General features: G+C 47.0%; 1 protein-coding gene across 1 annotated transcript; it reads right to left on the bottom strand.

The window, feature by feature from the left end:
- Window positions 1–41: 41 nt before the first annotated feature.
- On the bottom strand, window positions 42–21,877 carry PIAS4 (protein inhibitor of activated STAT 4). Its single transcript, XM_074851656.1, has 11 exons — window positions 21,816–21,877; window positions 17,984–18,419; window positions 11,948–12,032; window positions 10,161–10,202; window positions 9,656–9,746; window positions 9,186–9,314; window positions 8,996–9,101; window positions 5,550–5,623; window positions 5,228–5,388; window positions 1,627–1,757; window positions 42–727 (listed from the first exon to the last, which is right to left on the bottom strand). Exons 1-11 carry the CDS (start codon window positions 21,840–21,842, stop codon window positions 522–524), a joined length of 1,488 nt encoding a protein of 495 aa, XP_074707757.1. The 5' UTR covers window positions 21,843–21,877; the 3' UTR covers window positions 42–521.
- Between the last annotated feature and the right edge of the window lie 480 nt (window positions 21,878–22,357).

Raw genomic sequence — 22,357 nt, 5'->3', positions numbered from 1 at the left:
CCCCGCCCTCCCCACCCCGGACTCACACGTCCAGCAAAAACTTTAGATTAATTAAGGAATGGTTATTTAACAAGACAATAAAAATGCACACAGCTTTGGAGATGCACGGGAGTTAGATGTCCTGTAGATCTGCAGGTGAACTCCACCGATTCAAACCGTCCTGGCGAAGGGCAGCAGAGACCAGCGAGCTGTGGATTCTGACTGCCTGGCTTAAGACACTTTCCTTACTTCAGGCTCCAGTTCAGGGTCAGGCTTTGAGTGGGGTCATTTTCCAACCAAGAAGCAGCTCAATGGTTTGTTTTTCGTTTGTGGGTTGGTTTTTTTTTTTCTTTTTCTCTGTTTTTTGTATTTTTTTTTCCTCTTTTTCTCTTGTTTTAATGATTAATTTGGAATAGGAAAGTCAAAGGAAATCAGGGAGGAAGGGAGATGAGGTGGGAGAGGACATTCTCCCCCTCCTCCAGTTTAATAAGCACCAGAGTATTCAAGTCTGTCCATTCTGAGATTCAGAGCTGCTTCCGCAGTCAGCAGGCAGAAACTAAACCTTTCTCATAAGAGCAGCGTCGTTTTGGTTGGGGTCCCTCATCATCGTCATCTTCTTCCTCGTCTTCCTCCTCCTCTTCCTCCGATGATGAGCTGTCCAGTGTTAAATCCACAACGTCGGCAGTGGCCTTGCCGTTCTCACCGTTACCGTTAGGAGTGGGCAACAGCCCGTTCACATCTGAAGAACCTGAAAGAGGTGGGGGAAGAGAGGACTAGTTAAGACGCTTCAGGCCCAGTTTAGGGGGTGCTCTGTTACTCTTGGTCTCTCACGGCTGCGTGGCACTTGGACTAGAGTCGTTCGGTCGGAAGGGACCTACAACCATCATCTAGACCAACGGCCTGACCACCTCAGGGCTGACCAAAAGATAAAGCTCGTTCCTAAGGGTGTTGTCCAAACGTTTCTTAAACACAGAGAGGCCTGGGGCATGGACCACCTCTCAAGGAAGCCTGTTCTGGTGTTTGACCACCCTTTTGGTAAAGAAATGCTTCCTGATGTCCAGTCTAAGGGGTGCACGAAACAAACTCTGTTCAAGCAGCTGTCAGAGTAGAGCCAAGGCCCCAAACCCGATGCTCTATCTGAGGTCAGAACTTGCTACGGTGCCCAACGGCACCTGCCTGAGAACCGGGAACTGGCTCGGCCAAAGCAAGAAGCTACACAACCCCCCCGCCAACCCCCTCAGACGACACCTCCACTGCTCGAGGACCCGCCTTGTGCAGGCTGCCCAGACAGTCCATCTAGTCAAAATCCAATTTTCCCACAAAAAAAAGTTTAGTGCTGTTCTGGGCTGGTGTTGCCGATGATGTTTCAGGGGTCACGTACTGACAAACTCGTTCGATGTCATTCTGGCAACAACCCAGGTTTGCTGAATAACCCACAGGGAATCCGCAGGGATGCGACGAACAGGCGACGCTGTTCATTTCTGGAGAGGCTGAAAACAAAGGGGCTGTCCAGAGGAAGCTCTCCAAGAGCCAAACTCACGTTAAGCTATCACACAGCTTTTCCCCAGCCAGTTGGGGAACTCTAGTTTTGCAATTTGTGAACGTTTCCTACAGTCATTTAAAGTCTTTAGCCCCAGAGATACTCACCTAGAACTAATATTGGACACTGAGGGCTGCAGCTCCGCTCTTTCTCAGCTCTGATGGGGCACCAGGAGCCATCCACCAGGTACTCTATTTCATCTGCATCTTCACATTCTGTCAGGATCTTCGACAGGAGCCTGGACAGGAGAAAAGATGTCACCTATTAAGCGCGAGGCGATCAGCAGAATGCATTTAGTGATGGGCCATCAACCTGGATCTTCACCTTAAGCAGCCCTAAATTTAAAAGATATTTGGTGTTAGCAGAAGGCTGCCAGACAGACAACCCTTGCAGTCAAGGGCTTGTTTTATTTCCCATAAACAAGTACAGGTTCTGACAGTGCAAGCCATCCCCTCCTTTCTGACAACGTACCTAAGCCGTGAACTAACATTTTAATTATGTGCAATTAGAAGACAGTCTTGCCTCTTCACCCAGTTTCCCAAGTCTGTGGCACTGCTTCCAGACAGACGGCTGATGCCCCATCTAGAGCTGTGTCAGGGCTGGTGCAGGAACATTCACACCAAGGGAAAAGACAAAATATCCCATGACATTAGGAAACAAGCAATCCAACAAGCACCACTTCACGTCTTTCCTATTTTTATTTCCCAAAGCCTCCACAGCAGCCACCAAAATAATATATGCAGCCTCCTGCAACAGAAAAACCCCCATGTTCACCACTGAAAACAGACCCAGTGTAGATAGCTCGATGTCAGCCATCTCTCGTTGCAGAGACACTAACCTGAACCCTTCCTCTGGCTCACTGTGCCTCAAACTGGGTACTTGTTTTATTCCAGTACGTCCCACCGTTTGCCTGGGATGGTTATTTGGACACACTATTGGAACCACTGTTCTGCAAGGCCTTACTGACTTCTGGATTTGAGCATTTCCTCTCAGTATAAAGGAGAATGAATAGCAAAAATCTTACAAGCTCAAGAAAACTATTTGTGGCACACTAGTGGGAGAAACTTTCTGCCTTCCCCCAGCTCAAAGGAAATGTGTTTCCACAGACAGTCCCATCATCCAGCAGAGCAGCCACCAAGGCTGCAATTCCAAAAAAGCTGACAAGGTCCAGAGGATCTTAGACTTGACCAACCACCTCTCTCCTCAAGAGCCTACACCCCTTTTTTGACTAACAACATCCAGCTGTGACTGCCAGGTTCCCTCTAGCTTACTTTCAGGGAGGTCTAAAAGCTCCCTTCATCCAACAGAACCAGCACTGAAACCCAGGCTTGAGCACTGCAGAGCAGGGACAAAGAACTCTGCTGAGCCTTCACCAGTGATGACGGCCTCCTCCTCGTCCAGGAGGGACACGTGCATTGCTGACCTGTGGAGGTTCCACAATCCAGCCCCTCGTACTTTCCCCTTCAGCCTCAGCAGCCTCGTTAGAGATCTCAAAGGAACTGGATTTTCCTGTCGGTGTTGGCCAGAGGACAAAGCAAACAGGTTATCTATGCCTAGGCTGCTTCAGACGGTCTAAAAAGCCACAACTGCTGGATCAAATCAGTACCTACAAATGAAGCAATGCTCAGAATATTATCAGCCTGGCCCTGGGAATATACCACCCAGGAGGAGACTTGTCTGCTCACTTCGCTGCCTTCTGTGCCAAGGGAGCTGGATGCACCTGAACAATTTTTCTAAACTCTTCCTACTTTTGAGGGAACCTGCATTAGCGGCCAATTATACAAGCCATGAGGGTGGAGATCATTTTCCCAAAGCCAAGAACGATGCACCTTGCTCCACCAGCCCCCAGGGTTGCTCTCAGCTTGGCTAGCACCACTGTGGATGTCAGTGGTCCCAGCCCATAAAACAGGCTCCCTGCATTTTGAGGCAAAGCAGCTTCTTCTGGGGGGTGGGTGGAGATTACTGTTCGCATTAATTCACTCCTTGTTCCTTCCTTTACTCTTGGAGAAAAGTCAGGCAATTTATTGTGCTCTTCTCTAGAGACAGACTCTGGAATCCATATTTCTGGAGCTGACAAGCATCGTTGCCAGCTTTCTGGCTTGCCTCAGGTGGCCCCTGCTGTCAGCCTCGCTCGTTCTGCAGCCTGCGTGGAGGACCCCATCCACCAGGTCTGCAACGAGGGGAGGGAGATGTCCCGGGTTTCAGGGTAATCCTCTTGGCACACGGCTGCATTTTAAGCTTTCCAGTATCAAACCTCACCCAGAGATATGAGCATCCCCTCCAAAGTGTTCTCGTACTGCCGAACTGCAGCACGCCAGCTCTCCTGGCTTATGGTGAATCTCTGCTCTTCTCTTTGGTGAAAAGACAGAGCAAACCAACTCCAGTCCCAAGATATGGGAAACACCATTCCCATATGGACTGAAACCAGATGACAAGTTGAGTGCCAAGTCTAAAGCAACCTTTCCCCAATTCAGGGCCCACCCTTTTCCAAATGCTGTTTGGAATTGAATTTGCTTTAAACCCCTCCTGTGCTTTTACAGCACTGCTCCAACTGTGCCACAATCAAAATGAGACAGCAGAAAGAGAACATCCCCTGTTCAGAAGAGACAGGGGCTGCCTCGCTGGGAATGCTGAGGATGAGGATGCTGGTGTGGCTCTGTCCTTCTGGCCCACTATGGGGCAGGCAGTAGCCCCAGGACAGCAGCCAGACCCAAATGCATGGCTGGGGCAAAACCTCACGGCCCGCCCTTCACAAACCCACTCTGAAAGCGCTGTAACAAAAGCCGGTTCCCTCCTGGCACACCCCATTTGCCTGACAAGTGCACCAGTGTCCCCTCCCACACCAAGGGAGCTGGTGACCCCCAGGGCCCCCTGAGCACCCCAGGTCCTGCTGCACAGGCTCAGCCTGCTAGCAAGGATCAACCACCATTGCGTGTCCCCACAGAAACCAGGGTGGGAGGCCCAGGGAGCCTGGGTAGATCCACAAAACCTCCAGCCTGGACAATATATCCAAAGCATTTTAGTTCTGTCCCTCCAGTGCATCTGAACCTCCTGTTTTTCTCCCCCTACAGGCATCCAAAACACGGAAACAGTCCCTACTGAGACATCCTTCCCTTCCCTGACATGAAGATAGTCTCAATGGCCACGGAAATTGTGCTGCAACGGTCACACAGACTGTACAAAAATCTTTCCAAATACTGCATTTGTAACTCTGTCTCGGGGACTATTATGTTGCATGACGTTTGGTTTAATAGCTGGCAGAGAAGATCCCCCAGTCACATTTACATCATGCCAAGAGTCACTTGTGAGCTGATGAGCACCTCACACCGACAAGAAAACAGGAGGATGTTCCCTATCAAAAAAATCACCTTATCGGGTGCCTATACAGTGGTTTATTCCACACAGGGTGATATCGGTCAGCCAAGGTGGCTAGTTGTGTGGGTTCATCAGCCTGATGAAGAGTGAAGGCAGTAAATGCTTGATTCTCAAAACACTTTAGTGTAATCCAAACATTAAGAATGGCAGACAAACAGTCAAGTCTTGCTCTAACGCACCGAGACAATTAAGTCAGAATATTATATGCCAGCAGAATAAGCTTCCAACTTTGTTTCGAGATGAATTTCAATCAGATGCACAGACCAAAAGACAAGATGCCACACCCAGCGGAGAAAAGAAAGGGGCTGAGGACAGAGAAGTGTGTGCACTCACCCATCAATTATTAGCTGGTCGTAGGGTGCTGGTTTGTCACACACAGGGCACATCCATGTGGGCTTTTTCTCATTCATCTGTAGGTAGAAGACTGCATCAAAGCACTGCAGGTGTGCACAGGTCTCTGCCCGGCACGGGACAGACAGCCGCATCTTCACTAGCTGTTGAACCAAAGAGCAGAAGATCAACACTAAAACCTGCCCAAGTTATCACCAGACAGTTCTCCTCCTAAGCAAAAAGGTTCGTTAGCTTGCTGGTCTAGCAGCAGAATAGAGTTTCTTGACAAAAAAAAACCAGATTAAAATATTTTGCAAAGACTTACCGGACAGATAAGAGAGACACGAACACCTGTAGTGGCAATTTCACTGTCTGGATCCAAGCGCAGCTTCTCTTTTACTGCAGCAAGAGTAGAGAGCACAAAATTTAACAGATGCAAACTGAAACCTTGGAAACAACGTGTAGCACAGGTCAGCAGCTCACCGACAGCCCTTGGCTGCGTACAAGTCACCTTCCCCACAGATGACGGCCTCTGCCAGTCAGGGACAGAGGACATCGGAGACAAAGCTGTTGTGTGGGACCAGGCTTGTGCAACCTGCAGAGCTCAGCAGAGACGCTGCTTGGCTAGCCAAAACCTTGTGCGTGATGAGGCAGTTCACGGTCTACAGGCCAGCTGGAGTATTTATCGGCTGAGGAATCTCACATTTACTTACAGATCTCCCTTTCCAACGACCCAGGTCTCCCAGCACATGCTGCCTCTCATCCAGGCAGAGCAAGTGAAGGAGCTGGGATGGACTTAGGTGTTGGGATGAGGGCAACCATCCGCATGCTGTCTGCTAGCTACACTTAACGCTCTCAGCAACGCTTCCACCTGTTATTTACAAGCTACGGGCTGGGTGGCTGGGGTACACAGAGGAAATCACACTGCTGACCGGCTGTTTCACGTTAATATTATACCAAGGCAGCCAACTGGGAGTTAACTTTGTCCCCCTTCAGAGGGGACTAAGACACCCACATACCTGGACTTGCCACAGGAAGGGAAAGAATGGGCAGACAGAGCTCTAGCACATGGCAAGACTTCTGCAACGAAGTCAGGTTAGGCTTATCTGGTCATTAGCATAAGCATGATGATTTCATTCCCTTCTGAGACCAGTGACAATAGGACAGGGTTAACCGCCTGCCCCTGCCCCCTGATTTTCAGAGAAAGTCCCCCCAGAAGCGAGCAAACACAGGATACAGTCAAATTGACAGGAAACCACATCCCATCATTTCCCCACCCAATAAACAAGCCTCCTCTTAGCGCTACTGGGCTGTAACTCTTCAGTTTATATGCTGGCCAGCTCATTTATTCCAGCAGACTGTTCCACAGGAACCACAAACAGACCCAGAGGTACCAGGGCAAACAGCTCAAAGAGCAAGGCAGCCATGCAAAAACAGTCACAAGCAGCGATCCAGCATATATTTGGAAAGAATCAGAGGTTAGGAAAGGAGGTAGAGAATCCTGCCCCCGCTGCTGCACCCCAAAAGGAAAACCCGGAGGAGCTGCAGGCAAATCAAAGAGAGCAGCAGACATGCAGGTCCCACACGTGCAGGTCCTGCATCAAGGTGCTGAATCAAGACAGAAAAATAGCTTTAAAGTACTACACAACTCCTAAAGAGCAGCTGCTGCTAACACTGCTGTCTGAAAAGGCCTTTGACACTTCCATCACCATTTTTCTTTGGAGCAAGTCAACCATTTATTTTGACCTTTTCAGATCATAACAAGACGTCTCCAGACAATGAGGCTACATGCAGTTTTGCAACACACAGCTCTAATTAGAGAGTGACTTCTCAGATGTGAAATTCCCATGAGATTACAAGATTTGGTGGCGTTTCCTTCACATTAGGAGACTTTTCATCCAAGCTTAATTTTTCATAAAGTTCTTTGTAAGAGCATTCTCTGTGCATCAATTACTATGATACATGGAAAGGAGAAACGGGCATTTTCTAGGACCTCCTGATTAGAATCAAGCTGTTTTAAGACTGTTTTTGGATCCGCAGCCGTGTCTGTAAGCATCTCCGTTTCCAGACAACGTGCCTATACTAAAGTCAACAGAAGCATATGCAAAGGCAGATGAGTCAGCCCCGAGATGCAACCGAAGGCAAAGGGTAGCTTTAGTGCATACTGAGGGACACTGCAGTCAACGTGATATGGAATCATTTGTGGAACAGACCAGAGCCATAAAAACAAAGTTTACAAGCTACTTGTGCTTGCCAGTTTCAGATGTCCAAACAACTTCCAAGCAGTAACAGGCTAAAGGAACTGAATCAAGACAACATTCCTATTTGGTTAAATTTAAGGTCACCAAATGCAACTCATCCCTGCCCCCAAGTCCAGCCAAAGCTGTTCTCTAGCTCAGTAGAGCTGGAGGCACACGCTTGTTACTGAGCGGAAAAGGCAGAAAAGCTGCTGTCACTCTCAGACTGAGAGGCCATCCTGCAAGTGCTCGCTTTAAAGGGAACGGCACGTACTGCTGAGCCTGCTTTCAAGAAGTGTCAGAGAAGAGTGACAGGATCCTCTGCAGCTTAGGACAACTCAAAAGCTCTGCTCAATTCTTCTAAGGTTCTGGTGAACAGCAAAAAAGGGAGCACAGCGAGTGCCTCAGGCTTCTGAGTATGCTGGATATTTAACAAATGGAAATTTTCATTTCTTCTGTCAATAGGTAAGTGCCAGCTGTCAGAGCGGTCCAATATGATCAAGACTGCCACAGACACTATTTGGTGTGGCACACAGATATAGCAGCGTTCAGCATCTGCTGCAGAAATCCTGCACTTAGCACGAAGATCAAAAGCTTGGCTGAAGCAGGAGCGTGTCCCACAATGTGCATTAGGCATCTGAAGACTGGACATGCCTGAAATCATCATCTCGCCTGGGAACTACAATCCATCTTCAAGATTCTGTTTCTTATACTCGGTAAGAGCCATCCGTGATCTGAACAGTATGTCTGAAAGACCATCACGATCCGTGGTGTTAGTTCTCCCATGCAGAACTAAATAGCAAGAATGCTCTCTCCAGTAACATTAAGTAACCGGCAATCCTCCAGCCTCTCATGAGCTGCAAGTCAGATTCTGCCTTGGAAAGGTAATTTCCCCTCATTTTCAATAATGTTTTGCATTTGCCTCATACCACGATGATTTACCTGAGTGGTCTAGGATAAGCATCTCTCGGGATCATCTCTTCTCTGAAGCTCTCAACGCATATCAAAGTGCTGGTGGTGAAACCCCACTGCCAGCCCCTAGGATTCACGAGGGGTTGGGGCAGCAGGACATTTTCACCAGGATCCCTTGCTCCAGAAATCTCCTTTGGAAATAGTGCGGGTCAAGGCCGAGGCGCTGTGGTAATGTTCGTCAGCTCATAATTACTCAGGTGAAGGCATGAAGCCATTCGCGTCAGAACGACACTGGCCCTCAGCGGCACTCGCCACGATACGACCTGGGGATAAATTCTAAATCCAACTAAAGTGATTCAGAGCTTCTGCAGAGCCACGAGAAACGCGCGCTGCAGAAGCGCTGCACTTGCACACAGATTTGGGGCAATTTCACACGACTGACATACAGCTTAGCAAGTCTGCTCAAATAAAAAGTGTTTTTATACAACTGGAGGAAAGAAATTGTACAAAACTTGGCAGCTCTTCCCAAGCACATTTCTAGCAGCCTGGCTATTAGGAGTGGTGCAGTCTGACAGGCACACAGCGGACCTCCCCGAGCCACCTCATCAACAGACATACTCACCAAGTGCTTTGCAAAGTTCTGGATGTTTGATCCCGATGGTTTTCAACCTCTGCAGCAGCTCTGCTGAGGTCATCTGCCGCACTAGGTACAGCCCCACCGAATAGCTCTAATGAGAGAAGGAAGGGAAAGCATGAGCGAGGCTGCTCTCTACTCATCTGGGCAGTTCTGTGCCATTTCCTTCAGCACGTACCTTCCCGTAATTCCCCCAGGTAACGGTGATGCGATTGGTCGCTGCAGACAAGTACATGAGGTGGGTGAGGTTGATGGGACGACAGGGCCTTTTAGGTTCCACTCCAGGTTTGTTTGATGGATAGTAGCCCTAAGGCAGAAAGATTATTTTTTTTTTTTTAAACTCAAGATGCTTCTACAGGAGTAGATCTATTCATCTTCACTAAATTCTACTCACCCGCAATTTTCAAGGAGGGGGGTAGAAGGGAGCTGAACAGTCAGACCAAGCACAAAGTAAAAAGGATCGAGTCTTTTTGCAAGAACAGTTTATTAACGACATAGCTAATCCATTAGAAAAATTAGCTTTAAACTAAGCAGCTCATTTTTATATTCTGGCTTCTTGTCTGCATTCATCAAGAAACCAATTTCCTTCTAAATTACACAAATCCTTCCAAAGTTGCAATGTCACACCTCCTGGCTGAGCTGACTTACCGGCACAGAGCAGTAACTATGATTCACTTTCACTGCAATGTTCGGAGGGTACTGATCCTCCTGAGGAGAACTAGTGTCTGTGTAACAGATTCTGTAAAGAAATGACACGTCTCTCAATATCCCCATGCTGTTTGCATGTTCAAAGCTCTCTGCACATCAACAGCTACCAGCAACCAACCATCACCACACCAACCCATGCTCCCTCGTCTGGCCAAAGCAAAGCCAATTCCACTCAGCTCTCCCAGATCGGATGCAGGTTTGATACCTGGGCAGTAAAATCTGACACATTGCTGTATTCTACTGCAGCACTAACTCAAGCAGTACATGTAGAAAGAGGTTAGAAAGTAGAGTTTAAGATGCTTGCGTTAGTACGTGAACAAACAGTTTACTCTAAGTTATCTTTGTAGCTATGAAAACCACACTGAAAATTAATGTATTTTTGTAGTGCATTCCCTCCTCCCCTGTTCTGCACCTGATGTTAAATCAACCCCATGCTCGGACATACCTTAGCACAACCTGAACTGATTTCACACCGGGTTGCAACTCCCTGGTAAATTAAAGAAGAAACAGAAAAATTAATTTTGTAGGAAAAACCCCAAAACAACAACAACAAACCACCACAAAAAACCCCAAAACCCAGAACAACCAAAATCAGCTGTCCCTTTTCCCAGACTCAACAGTTTTAGGTCTTTTTTTTTTTTTTTTTAATAGACCTTTAAGGAATTACTTTACAGAATTTATTTAAATTGTACAATTCCCCCTGCAAATATCAGTGGTCCTGTAATTTTTTTTTTCCTAACACATCATCCTAACAAGCCTTTCTCTGGGTTTTCAAACCTGTAAAGGTGTTGGATGAAAGATATCAATTTGCCTGGCATCCTTCTGCTGATTTGTAAGCATTTACAAAAACTAGGTTTTAAGGTCAGGTCTACCTGTTCTTTCAAGACTCTCTTTGTTCAATTATTCAGCTAAAGCTGTTCATGCAAACCAAGGAAGCAAGTATTATGGCACCAGAACAACTGTTAATATTGCTGACTCCAGTAGTGCTATTCATAACAGGATTTCAACTGTTATCAGGAAAGCAACATCTCAGAACAAGGGTATTTTTTTAGGATGCAAAACACACAGGTGCAAAACATACTCTAATTTCTGTCCAGGATGCAAAGCATTAGATAAGATCCCCAAATTAATCTTGATTTGCCTCTAAAAGTGTTTCACGTTCCAATTCAGTGTTTTAATATAAATGTTTTGATTCTGGGGGTGGAAGGGATGGAACCTCAGTTCAGCTGACAGACAGGAGCTGATGTAGCAGTTTTTGATCTGGGGGAAACACATCTGGGTACCACCCCCAAGCAGTGGAAGATGGACCTGTGCTGAGCGATCATTCCAGGCTCTCACCAAAACCCTTGCTATGAAATATTTACGCTGTTACTGACAGTGAACATTTTCTCACAGATATACGGAGAAAAGAGCGTCAAGACTCAGCTACAACACATGTAGTCTTTTATTTATCACCCCTAAAGACTTCTGTGGTATACCATTTCCTTTCTGTTAAGTCTTCAAACAGCTTCCCCTGCACTGCTTCTGTTGACCTACTGGGATCGCAACAGCAATCAAGCACTGGATATTCAAGAAACATCATCTTTCTCCGACTCTACGATAAGAGTATGAGTTTATCGTAAAGAGAAATACTTAAAGGTTTTACGCTTAGTTTTGGAGTACCTCTTCTGCGTCATTGTCCTTTCACAGTAGCAAGGACCAAGGGAGCAGGTCAGCAAAAGAGGAAGTCTTACTGCCTGCATCTCTTAGGCATTCATTGTTTGAATCAAAAGCTGCATCACGACAGAGGTCAGGGTAAATCCTGATCGGTGCAAGATGTTTTCTTATGCAGTTACTATAGCATCCTTTACAACAAGGAAGCTTTCTTTCAGATGCAAACAGCGTTACATGTATCGCTTTTGAACTTTTGATGCAAAGAAAAATCCGAAAATATTCACAACACAAGCTCAACAGAGAATTCAGGTCATCAACGGTTTCATACTGCTTTTCCTGCCCAAATGCACTATTCAAAAGCAAGGTTAGAGGAGCAGAAGTGAAACTTAGGGACTTAGATGGGTAAAATTGTACCTCCCACCTCCCCCAAAGCTATTTGCTTTACATGGGAAGGGGCCTGTCTGCTACCGTCCTCAAACAGCGTTTCCTTGCTGAGAACAAAAGTTTCCACAGAGAGGGAACACAGAGGAATTATACAGCTACATTTTTCTTGAACTGTTAATACACAACGAGAAGTACCTGGAATTTCTGATCAGCTCCACTTGTCTTGGTGTTAATGCAAAAATGCACGGACTTTCCTGAAGCTTCTCATTATTCTGTGGAACTGAAGAGGAAAAAGAAAAGACTGTACATCAAACTGATAATAACTAGCTCTTCTTACATTGCTAAGCACAAGGTGATTTTTTTATGTTCTGAGCTATGTTTACTTCTAAGCCTTGTTTTCTCCCACACAGCTGCGCAAGAACTCCAATCATCATGCATTTTGCTAAATCTACTGTTGATTACAGCTTTGCTCATTTGCTTGCCTGCTTTGCTAGTTAGCACACTAATAGTACACAGTGGATTTGGACCTGCTTTTTCCTTTTTCCTCCCCTCAAATAATCAATGAGCCAACAATCATGTGCTCATACAAGAACAAATCAGAAGTGGCATCACAGTGTGGAGACTAGAACTCAAAGAAGCGTGAGAAGAGATCTATGCATGACATGAAAGCATGAAACCACCAGACTGATCAGACTGATTCTGGAAAAGAAAGGAAACAACAACAACAATCAGCTTCGATAATAAAAAAGCATCACAAAAAACAGCTGTAAGAGACAAAACATGACTTACAAACACATGACCTTGAGGGTGCATTTGTAGGTAGGGTGTTACAGCACTCCACTTTCACAAACACTTAAATGAGAACCCAGCATTAATTGGCCTTTTAGCCGTTCACAATTTTAAGATCAAATGCATTTAACATGGTTAAAATGAAGTTTGAGATGTGAAAAACTCGGTACAACTTCTGCTTAGTACCTTTTACTAAATTCAAATATGCTAAATTTTATTGTCAGTACACGTTTCCAACTTAAGTGGAGGCCCTGAGCTGGTGAAAGTCACAGGATAAACACAAAGAGCAGGAAGTGATAAAACAGCTTTTTTTTTTTCTTTTTAGCAAGAATTGGATTTTTTTTTTCTTTGCATCATTTCATTTGCTAGTTTATTCAAAGCCAGTATACCAGAATTTGAGAAGTGAAAAGTGTGCTTTGCTGTCTATGAGTAAGATGAGATGAAGGAAGGATAAAATCTCAGCAGCTCTAAGATCTTGGAAGACACGGTGACAACCTGATTCACTGACTACAGACACTTCCCTTTGGTAATTTGGCTTCAAAACTGCAAAAAGGGAAATAAAAAATTAAGGTATCTTTATGGACTTTTAATTTAATTCCAGTTTCCATCTAAATGTCTCTTGACCAAAACAACCAGTGAGAAGTAAAGCATTTCATAAGGACTTATTTTTAGACAGCGATGAATGATAAGAACTACAAAAAAATCTTTTTAATATTGTTGCTTAAGTAACTGTCTATGGACACACTGTCCTCCTGATTGTTGACGAAGACAAAGCAAACCTGCTTAGGAGAACCGAGAAGCCGTTCATGTTTTATTTTGCATTTATATCAGCCCACCCTTCTTTCACAAAAAAGGGTGGCTCGAAGCAGGCTGCCTGCAGCCTGACTGGCCCTGTTAGAGGATGCCATCAGCGACAGAAGCCAAACCCTGTGAAGTAGCCAATAAATTTGCTATCACCTCTCCAGCAAAATATTCTAGCATTAGAATCAGCACACTACTGAATTTCAACACAGGTAATTTGCTCTCTTCTGCTGACACCACCAGAAGCGAGCACCGCTCCTGGGCTGAGGCTGCCAGGCCACCGCTACCACGTCTGGGATACGACGGCGAGTCCACACAGCGGTCCTGGCTGCGAGGCACCAGATCCCGAGGGGCTACACAGTTTGACTGTGCAACCACCGGTACAGGAGAACAAAAAATAATCAGGCGCCTACATTTCTCTACAACTACTTGGTTAGGAACTCTCCTCTTTGTGAGTGAAGTAAGAGAAATGAGCAGCAGCAGCACGTGCTCCCCGTTTACTCTATTTCTCGCTGTGAAAGACCCTTCTCCAGGCAAGAATCGAGGGGGACTTCTCAGCTGTGCTCACAGAAAGCTGCTGCAGGGTCACACAAAGCACTCCTGGACAAAAAACAGCCGAAGGCAAAACAAAAACCAAGAAGATATGGACTCAGGATGTGTCCGTGCATACCTTGTTGCCAACAGCAATCAGAACTGGATGCTTTGGAGAAAAGTGAAAGAGAACGTTCCCCAAAAGACCAGAAGAAAAACCTCTCTGAGACAGACCTGGGTAAAGACCCAATTCTCCTTCAAAATCTTAATGCTGGAAAATAACCCCGGGAAGTATGCTTTCAGGGTGCCTAATCAGCTATTCATTTCTTTGCTGAGAAGCCAGGAAAAAAATTTACAGTTTTTTAAAGCTACATATTTTAAGATAACCGAGTTTCACCCTTTTTCCAGGACAGATGCCTCAGCACACAACTCAGTTCCTTGACTTATAAAACGGCTGCTGGGATCAATTTATTTAACAGTTGACAATAGCAGGAAATCAATTTTTAAGACTGAGCTCAATCAGCAATCCTCAGAATGAGTCAAGACATAAAACTTCCAAAACCCAAAAGGACTTGGCAAACCACGTTCAAGATTTTAGCCCAACGTAATTGCGATGGATTCCCATCCTGAGAAGCCAGCCTCATCTGCAGCTCTCGATCTGGCAGGCTAGACCATGGCACACAAAATAAGGACTACATTGATTTCAGGGTTTTAAGGTTTCCCTACGCCAAGGCTGGTTTTGGTTTGTTTCTTTGTTTGCTTTAATGTAACATTCCTCACTATTATACTGATTGGTCAAACTTGCTAAAGGCATTATACACCCCCAGGAAAGAGAGATCATATTGTCATCACCGTGGCTAGAGATCCCAAAGGTCATCAGCCAGAGATGAGCTGCTGGCAGGAGGCTTCTGTAGGGCTGAGGAGCTTGTTGCGAGTCCCCACTCACCTCCCGCCACCCAGAACAGCCCACCTCAGGGCACAATACAATATACAGGTGGGTTGGTTTTTTTTCCCTCCTTGGCTGTTGGAACTACTCTGACTAGACTGAAGGGCATTTGCGTTCATGTGGCTCTGGGGAGATGGGGCGAGTTGACTGTATGGCATCTTTTATTTTTGGAAGCGGCAGAAGCGCTCATTTTAACGCACACCGCAGTCTGTTTAGGTGGATATAGCAACAGAGGGAGCGCGTGCTTTTGCTGGGATTCCTCGGAGCTCGCTCAACGCAGCGGTGTTTGCTCCGCAGTCAGGGGAAGGCGGTTCCCTTTGGTGGCCCCATTTACAGCGACTGAAGTCCTGCTTCAGAGGAGGGGGCTGGAGCAGCAGCGTTTCTACTTGCAGATGAGAGAAGAGCAATGCCACCACTCCAAGGCAGGTATTATCAAAGGGAAAAAACCAAACAAATCCTGTTTACACTGACAGTGGCAGGACCTCCCAGCCTACATGGCCTTCTGCTCCCACAGCTGCACCACAAGATCTCCTCTGGCATGCCTCCAGGAGAAGACCAGCAGCCTCGGTATCTGCAGCAAGTACAGGCTGTCACAGCTAACATTCCAAACAAAAAAATCATTCAGAATTCCTTACAGCACACTATTACTGTCAAAAACTATTCACACTGCTTTACCCCAAAAGTAAGTACACTTATCAGCAAGGTGCTCAGATACCACAGAGCTCACATACACACTCCACTTGTTAGTTACTTAAAACACAATGCAGGAAAGATATTAGTATTCATTCCCTCTAAAAAGGTATCTGATCAATCTTAATTTTAAGCCTTATCTACCCAAGAGAATTGCGGTGATTTCAATAAATTAGAAGAATTCTTTCATGTTGACATCCTTAGACCAAACCAGAAAGCTGCGGCAGAAGCTGTTTGCACGTAGATAACTCAGATGCTAAACTCAATACTTAAATTGACTGAAATTGTGTGTGCAGTTGCCAAATATGAGGTATTAGTTGGTTCACAATGGACCTAATTTATCTGCTTTTAGCTGAAGCCACCTTTGTCTACAAGTATAATAGTAATTTGATAATTCTTCAGGGAATCTGCTTGCCTACAGACCAAATTAGGCATCACCCACCTCACCTTTGATCTCAAGGCAATCATCTCAAAGAGGCAAGAGAGCCTTTTCATTAATAAAGATGCTTCCATTTGAAGTCCAGAACATATAAATTAAGCTTCCCCTGCTCCCACCACGGCTATATGCTTAAAATACCTCTTTTGTAGCCTAGGCAAATGGGGTATTTCAACAGCAGCTGGGTGCTTCTAAATGGACCCGAGATCTTAAATCTCCTTCAGATACACCCATGTTGCAAGTTTCTGAGGTTGACAAGGAGCTTATGTTTGGTCCAGACACAGAATGGGAAATCTGAGCAACAAAGCATGAACTGGTGCAGCTTCCATACGGAAAAATATTTCATTTTCCTCAGAGAGCTTTGTTTTATCATCCTTCCACACTAAGCAGAGCCCCATACAAGCATAACTTCTAATGTCAAAGTTATTCCAGCAGCCAGCTGTTCCAGGTAGCAATGGGGAGCAGCTGGTATCTAGGCACTGTTGAAATAACCCCAGTTTTACAGAGAAACAAATGCTTCTTTATTCACATCAGCACAGGCAGAAGGAATTATAGTTGCAGGTCACCAGGTTGGGAAAATTAAACGAGTGTCTAGAAGGTGTCGTTAGGTTCTGAACAGCTGACCGGGACAATGAAGGCTGAACATCTGTTCATACCCAGCTACTCACCACCAATCCCCCACCGTTAAGCAGAAAACACTCTCATCAAAAGGGAAAATGAGTCAAATATGCTTTAGGGAACAAGCTGACCCAGGGGAGGTGTCAGCTAACAGAGGTGAGATACTAAATTTAATGAGACCTTGGTTCTGAACTGCTGTAGAAGATTTAATGTCAACTTCTAATGAAATGTGTTAATCACAGTAAGTATATCCAGGCTCTTCTCCTATCTCTGGATGTTTCCACCTCTTGAAAATTTATTCTCCTTTAAAGGACTACATGTACATTCCTGACTAACAAATGCCACCCCACATTTAAGACTGAACTAACCCATTCCCCAAACAGCATTTCAAATATTTTAGCTTTACACGGGCAGTCCTTGACTGTCTAAATGGCCCCAGCATTAACATATTTAATGCCTCCAAATGGAGATGAAAATTACATAAAGTCTAACGAATTGGTCTTTTTTTTTTTTTTTGCACCTGCACAATCATATCTTCATCTATTTTTTTTTCCCCTCCAATCCACACACACACTAAGCATTTTTTCAAAGACAGACCAGGTTCCCAAGTTCTAGATTAATTTAGTAGTGAAGCCTGATATTACCACATTGACTTTATGAGACATGGCAGCTCAGCAGAGTACAATGTATTTCTCCTCTGTATCCACTGTCTTTGTTATGAGAACATTATATTTAACATCAGTGACAATACTGTTTATCAGAATTAAAATAATGAAAAGTCAGACTCCTAGCGCCAGGGTGGGAAAAATTCTTTCAGTTTTCCTAGTTGCTCCTCAAAATACAGAGCATCATGCAAAAATAATTGTGACAAGCAAAAGAAAGAAAAAAAAAAAGGTCAGAAATACTGTTTGAGGTATGTACCACCCTCTTCTATGCATAGAAGGCTTTAGGTCAGGTATTTTAAGCACTGAAAAATAGCATTAGTGTAGAATAAGCCAGCATACTTGCTCAGCACAGGTGCGACACCAACAAAGAAAGATTTTCATCAATATACTGCCCAGTTACAGAGAGGGAGACAGATGAGGATTCACAGCAAAAGACTGCAACATGTAACACAGCAGCATTTCCAACGAAGATATGAAAACAAGCCAAACAAGATGGGCTTTCTAATTACATCTCAAAGCGACCACATTCCTGTTCTAAGGCAAGGAAAAAAATAAACAGATGTAAATATTCTTCTCTAAATTCTCAGGGGAGAGAGGGGGGAGAGGAGGGCATCCACCACCACATTAATCAGTCCCTCCTCTGTCACACGGCTTTACAAATCCTTGAAAACACTGTCACCTTTTTGACACTTAAACTCGTTTCACTCTTCTCTCCCAGAGTCCATCGTGAACGCACCAGCATATGGAAAACTCACCTAATTCTGTTGGCTTCAACAGTTCATCCAGGGTCGTATAGAAGGGAAGTTTCACCAGCCGAACTTCAGGCTTTGCAACTTTGGGTGGCAACCTTCCCAGTCCGTTAAGGTATTTCCCATAGAGCGCAGGATAGTCAATATTAGTAGTGGAGATAGAAGTCCGAGCAACGGTGCTCCCGCGGTCGTACGATGAATGTATGGAGAGTGCCTCGGGAGACCGGTGCTGCTGTGGCTGAGGCTGCGCGACTTCAGAGCTCTTCTTGGCATAGCGAGTCTCATAGAGCTCCTTAATTTTCTTGAAAACTTCAGGGCTGCAGTCAAATTGGACCAATTGCAATGCTCTGGTGACTAGTTCATGTTTAAGTCCGCTTTTACTCCTGCCAACAAAACCCAGCAACATCTGAAGATCTGAGACTCGGAAACTCATCACCATGTTCTAGGGGATAAAAAATTAAAAACGTTCTTACAGTTATAAAAGGCAAAGTGTCAGTCTCACTATACTCTATAATTGGAATTCAAAATACTAAAAAATCCCTTATAAGATAGTCACCAAACCTTCTGTTCAAATCAGCTGTTGTTCACCTGATTAGCATCCCATTTCTTAGGTACTTGTTTGAGCAAAGCAAATACAGAGGAGATCACCAGTTGAAATATCACCAGAGAAATACCATGACAGTCATTGAATTACTCAAAAATCATCTGTGATAAATGCCAAGCATCCTCAAGACAGGTCGACTGGAAGGGTGACCACAAAGGAAAACAGCTCAAACAGCAGGCCCCACACATGAAAGAGCACATCCACTCCTTTACCACAGAGGCTCAGAGCATCCAAAATTCCCAGGTAACAGAAGAGAGCTACATTAAAAACTTCACATTAAATGGTATTAGCGTAAGGCAGAGGAAGAAAACAAACATGAACTGGAAAGCAGATGACATTTAAGTGAACTGTGGCCGCCAATCCTTTCGTACTGTATTTCAGTGCAGCGGTACATTATCTGTACAGGCAAAAAAACCCCTCCAGAATCCTTCCTACACATAGAGGATCTGTAAAAAAATATCATGTATTTTAGACTATGGAAAGATATTAAAAGACTATTAAAGCAAGCAGTATGTTCCCATGAGAACAATGCCTCCCAAACTCTATTTGGGTGCCTTGCCAAGCACTCCCCTGTCATCACAGCCAGTAGCTGTCTTTGTTGTCGCACTGGTATTATCAATTTCAGTGTTTTGATAAGCAGTAAAAAAACCAACTCTATCTTCAAAAATTTACACTCTTGCTGCTGTGGAAACTCAGAAGGCCTGTAACTGGCAGCAGATTCAAAGACCATACCATACTATACTACACAGCAACTTTCCATCAGACTAAGAACTAGAAATTATTTCTGTTAAAACTACTGCTAGTCTGGTCAGATTGATGTTTCAGTTCTCTCTTATGACAAAACAGCCTTATGAATGCACAAGACAAGCTTATCAAGTACGTGTTTTTGAAAACTCAAGCTGCCCTGAAAACATACTTGATAGGTACCCAGACATATTCACTCAACATCCTTCCTAGTCTGTGGAAAACACAGAATTCAAGCAGAAAGCCCAGCTGTCCCACACTTAAAAAAAACCACAAACAACAAAAACAACCACCAGAGATCCAGCAGGTCTCTTTTCCCTAACCTAGAATCCGCTCTTGTTCGGGGATTACATTTTAAAAAAACCCAAACCAACATATAAGTCAGATTTCTGTGAAAGTTAAGAGTAGCCTTGCAATTTCCTGGAATAAAACAGATACAGATTTTTATTATTTTTTAAATTAACAAAGCTACTACTGACTCCAGAAACATTTGACAGCTGCTTTTGCATGTGTGGGAATTAGACTATAGAGAAAATGCCATTTCATTTTCTCCTTTTTCATGAAATCTGTCATTTATAGCTGGAAGCCCAAAAGATGTTACACAAATGTCACTGGCTGTAGTTAAAATTTTTGGCAGTCATGATGTGTCCCAAAATACCTTTGATGAGATGAAAAAAAGGCAGATAACTTTCAAGAGGAGAGAAAGGCTGTTTAATTGCCAGAAAGTCAGGATTCAAGAGATCTGAATTCATATTGCTGCTTCGCTAGCTACCACCTGTGCAATCTTGGAGAAATCTAGTTTCTGTGTCTCAGTTCTCTTCAACTACAAAATGGAGAGCATATTGCCCTCTCTGAGGAACTTCTGAGGATAAGCAGCGTATTTGCAAAGATAAATACATTAAGGAAGTGACATATGTCAACAGCACGGTACCAGGGAAGTCACAGAGCACAGCAGACAGGTATTCCTGCACTCACTGCTCCTACGGCACTGGTCACCTGGGACTGCCAGTGTGTAAAGCAGAGTCTGAGCTGACAGTCTTCTGCAGTTTACATTTTGAAGGATTTAAGATCCCGAAGGATGACTAGATTTAAGCAGTAATAGAAGAACAAGCTTCAGACAAAGAAAACCTGTCACTGAGGCTTGGACCTACACGTTAGTATGAGCAGGAGAGAGATCACATTAACTACTGAGATTGTTAACGCTAAAGTCTACTCCTCCCCTGAGGAAGCCTTGCATGGGAGCAGCAAAGCGTCCATCAAACACGCGCTGTGGGGGCAGCCACGCCGCCTTGGAAGCCCATCTCCTCCTCTGGAGTCCTGGGCTCACTCACAACACCGAGAGGGGCCCAAGAGCAGGGAAGGGAGTAGTGCCTCTTAAAACAAGCCTCTTCCAAATCTTATTTTTGCAGCCATCTAGCCACATCCTCACTGATGAGCCGGCCCCACAGGCACTAAACACTTTCCATCCCTTGGCGTTGCTCCGTAAGCGCCCTCAGCACCAGCTTCCCCACGACGCTGGTGGGTAAAGCCCGCTCAAGTGCTGCCAGCGGGTCCTCCGCAGTGCCACGCACCCGCAGCGGGACGCGGAGAAGTCCCCGCTCCCAGAGAGGTGCCAGTGAACGGGGACCCAGAGGGAAAAGGAGCAACCCGAAGCCATGCAGGGACACTCTCCCCGAGAAGGCCCAATGGGGTGCACAAGACACCTTGGCAGCACAATGCAACTTCAGACACATTTGCTATGAAGACGTTTCGCCTCACCCCACTGCAGAGGGGCCTCAGAGGCTGCCCCAAGCCCCACCACTACGGGGAGCCCGGGGGCTCTGCCCCAACACTCCCAGCGCCGGGCGCTGCTCGTCCCACCACCACCCCCCAGTCACGGTGAGATGGGTAAAGCCGAGCCGGGGCCGCTGCGATGGCGCCCGAGCCCTCCGCCCGCCCGGCCCGGCTGGACAGCTCCGCTCCGCGCCCCGGCCGCCGCCGAGCGCCCCCGCGCCCCCGCACCGCTCAGGGAGCCCAGGACAGGCCGCGGAAGGGTGTCTGGGCACCGGGCACGACTAGCCCGGGGCTCCGCGGGGAGAAGGTGAGGAGTCCGGGGAGCAGGGGACGGAGTTCCGCCGGGCGGCGGGGGAAAACCACCTGCGCTAATTAATCACTGGGAATTAACTGCGGGAGAGGCCGGGGCCCGGCCCGGCGGCCCAGGAGCAGGACTAGGGGCGGGGAGGCTCTCCGGGGCTGCGAGCCGGACCGGGCTGGGCCCGGGGTCCAGCGGGGGCTACGACCGGGCCCGGAGCCCGGGGCGGGGCAGCCCCTGAGGTAAAAGGGGGGGGTGGGGGTGGGGGGGCGGTCCCGGGGCGCCGCCCCCCGACTCTCACCGCCGGGACCGGGGCCAGGGCCGAGGCCGTGCCGCCCGCCCGCGGTCCCCGCGCCGGGTGCCGCCCTGCCCAGCCCGGCCCAGGCCTGGCCGGCGGGGCGGGGGCACGGCTCACTCACTTTCGCCTCCACCAGCTCTGCCGCCATCTTGGCCTCCAGCGTCCACCGCGCCGGGAGCCGCCGCCGAGTCACGTGACGCCCACGGCGGGGGAGGGGCCGCGAGCGGCGCGCGCCACCCAATCGGCACGCGCGCTCCTCTCCCCGCGGGCCGCGGCCTCACCGCGCACGCGCCGCGGCCCCGCCCCGCCCGGCCCCGCCCCCCCGGGGAGCTTAAAGGGACCGCGCCCCGCGAACCGGGGACGGGGAGTGGTGGCCCTTGGGGTTGTATCTGGCGGGAGCGGGGCTGGGAGCGTGTCTCCGCCCCGCAGCGAGCAAGAGGGCGAGAGCAAGAGGGCAGGTGGTGGCGCAGCCCCCCGGGAGCGATGTGTGGTGCCCCCAAAATGGCGGCAGGTGGATGCCCCTGGCCGGGCCAGGCCCCGCCGCGCCCGGTGTCATCCCGGGCCTGCCCCCGGGGCTGGGGGGCTTGTTCCGAGCCCCGCTGCCTTGTGCCGGTCCCTCCGCGGCCCTGGAGTGTGGCCGGGCCCTGCCGAGCCTCCCTGCTG

This window comes from Strix uralensis, chromosome 27, assembly GCF_047716275.1.
Source record: "Strix uralensis isolate ZFMK-TIS-50842 chromosome 27, bStrUra1, whole genome shotgun sequence".
Taxonomy (NCBI): Eukaryota; Metazoa; Chordata; class Aves; order Strigiformes; family Strigidae; genus Strix; species Strix uralensis.
The sequence above is the reverse complement of the archived record's forward strand: the minus strand, read 5'-3'. Positions and strand labels throughout refer to the sequence as shown.

What these genes read in the sequence shown, in the direction of transcription:
- PIAS4 (XM_074851656.1), bottom strand. Translation starts at nt 21,842, where the DNA reads ATGGCGGCAGAGCTGGTGGAGGCGAAA. An exon ending in CCTGGGGGAATTACGGGAAG is followed by an intron (nt 9,102 to 9,185) that starts GTACGTGCTGAA and finishes TTCTCTCATTAG; the next exon opens with AGCTATTCGGTGGGGCTGTA. An exon ending in AGAACTTTGCAAAGCACTTG is followed by an intron (nt 5,624 to 8,995) that starts GTGAGTATGTCT and finishes CTCTTGCTGCAG; the next exon opens with TAAAAGAGAAGCTGCGCTTG.